Source organism: Glycine soja, chromosome 11 (assembly GCF_004193775.1).
Source record: "Glycine soja cultivar W05 chromosome 11, ASM419377v2, whole genome shotgun sequence".
In the NCBI taxonomy this organism is placed as follows: domain Eukaryota; kingdom Viridiplantae; phylum Streptophyta; class Magnoliopsida; order Fabales; family Fabaceae; genus Glycine; species Glycine soja.
In genome coordinates, this window is record NC_041012.1 from 39,996,445 (window position 1) to 39,998,932 (window position 2,488).

The 2,488-nt window shown below is 34.3% G+C and overlaps 1 protein-coding gene across 1 annotated transcript; it reads left to right on the plus strand.

Annotated features, from left to right (window-relative positions):
* The first annotated feature begins 850 nt into the window (after positions 1 to 850).
* Positions 851 to 1,633, plus strand: LOC114373290. Its single transcript, XM_028330788.1, has one exon. The coding sequence runs from the start codon at positions 851 to 853 to the stop codon at positions 1,631 to 1,633; it is 783 nt and encodes a 260-aa protein (XP_028186589.1).
* Positions 1,634 to 2,488: the final 855 nt, after the last annotated feature.

Below are 2,488 nucleotides of genomic sequence, written 5' to 3' on the forward strand. Positions count from 1 at the left end.
TCTCTATTACGTTCCTACCCCATAAAATATTAAATATTAAATATTTATTATGAAGAAGATTTTTAAGAAGGGTATCAGGTCAGACTATACTTTTAGCATTCATGAAAAAAAAAAAAAACAGATTCAAACAAGTGAAGTTAACAAGCACATATATGGTATTAATCTCAGTGTTTCATGCAATCCAAATTATTCTAATACCTAAGGTTTATATGAAGCTAAATGCAGCCACTCTTAGAACATGTCTAAAACAGAGAAATACGTTCAAGATTCTAATAATAAGATTTCCCTGAATTACTAGTTTAAACATGCTAACTTCAAAAAATTCTTATAATTCGTAAGGATATCGTTGGGTCCAAATATTTGAAGCACAACAACTTTTAGTTAAAACATAAGATGTTCTCACCAGGGAAAAAGTAAAAAATATTAATTAATAAAAAAATGTCTTTATATATGTCATTTAAATTATATTTTCAAATATCAATTACAAATAATGTGAGATTGACCCAGTGTACTAACTCGTCACCCGTGCCTTTATAGAGACATTAAATTTATAATTCTTAATATTATTTAAAAATTTAATGTATACTTATTTTTTATTTTATTTAAAAAAACAAAGAATTAATTGATAGGTTTATACAAATTAAAATATTTAAAAAGGTTATGGCAGGGAATTGAGGTAGTATACTATTACAACAAATAAGTAGCCACGTACAGTTTATAATGAAAAGTTAAGTTTAAAAGTCACTTTTTAATTCGTCCTTATATATATATATATATTCTCCAAGTCATAGATAAACCACTCATTTTCCTTTTCTGTGCACTGATTCTTGTTCCAAGCCTAAGCCGAGAAATGCAGAACCCCAACCACAACGATGATGATGATTTGCTCACTTTGTCTCTCTCATGCAATCGTCCAAAGAGAGCGAGAAACTCTCCCCCATCAAACCCTCCTCCCCAAACCATGCATACGCAAATGCAAATTCCATTCCCTAATCCTATGTTTGTGCCCTACCCTTCTGCTTCTAACCACAACAGCATGCAGCAGGAAGAATATCGTTTTAACGTGCGTGTGAATGCTCTTGCACCCGCCGTGTCACGACGACGTTCTCGCCGTCGCCGCCACCGTTCCCAATCAGAGAAGAGCGAAACCGTTCCTCCACCCTTTCCTTGGGCCACGGACCGGCGCGCCACCGTGCACAGCCGCAAGTACCTCTTGGAGAACAATATTGTGTCCATCACAGGGATTTTGGAGTGCAAGAGGTGCAAGAACGAGTTCGAGATGGTTCTTGATCTGGAGAGCAAGTTTTCTGAATTGTGGAACTTTATTCGGAGGGAGAAAGAGAGCATGCATGATAGGGCACCCGAGGCTTGGATGAATCCTGTGCTGCCACAATGCCAACACTGCGGAAAAGAAAACAGTGCCCAACCCTTCCTTGCAGGGACAAAGAAAAGGGCCATTAATTGGTTGTTCTTGCTGCTAGGTCAAATGATCGGTTGCTGCACGCTCGATCATCTCAAATATTTTCTCAAGCACTCCAACATCCATCGAACTGGCTCCAAAGATCACCTTCTTTATTCTACCTACATTGGCCTTTGCAACCAGCTAGTTCCTGAATGGTTCGATTTATCTTGATGATGACACGAGAGAAATTATTTCATAGTTCAGGATTATATGTAGTCGAATGTCATTAGTTCTTTATCATAAATTTTGGTCTAATAATTTTTCGTTTGTTATTAATTACCTAGTGTTATTGTTTTCGTTATATGAGTAGTGTTTTGGTCGTAAGGCTAATTTTGAAATTCAATTGTTAACTACCTCGTGTTATTGATTTTATTAGATCGGAAGTGAATTTGGTTAAGTCGTTTCTACAATGTAATTTTTGAATTCAAATGTTAAGTTTGATTGAATTTTGAATTTTGAATTTTGGAGTGTTATTTTATTTAGTTATGTTTTCAAATACGTAACAATATAGATGATATGTACTCATCATTTCAAAACATGAAAACTCTTTTTATGTGTTGTATGAAATCTGGTATAATGACTCTGTTGTCAAAGACTACTTTAATTTTTAACTTTTGTATCCGTATATTCGTATTTATGCGGTAAATCTCGTAGGATTTTGTTAAGTCTGCTGCAGGTTGTATAGGTTTTGGATAGATGGTCCGTTGCTCATTTACATGGTTAGTAAAAATCTTCATCTAAAAGAATACCAAAAAAAAAAACCTTCATCTAAAAAGGGTAAAGTTATCCATGCGTTATCGAAAGATATAACAAACTTCCAAGTACAAAATTCAAATGAGTAAATAGCATCTGAATATTTGTTTTGGATGACGAGACAAACAAAGAATGGATCGAATTTAGGTTGTCTTCTACGGATAGTCTCCCTATTTTTTTTTATATATAATCAAGAGGATGTCTCCTCGTAGGTCGGATCATTTTTTTAGATAAAGTGATATTTTTATTGTCACTCATTGTTAAAAATTGAAC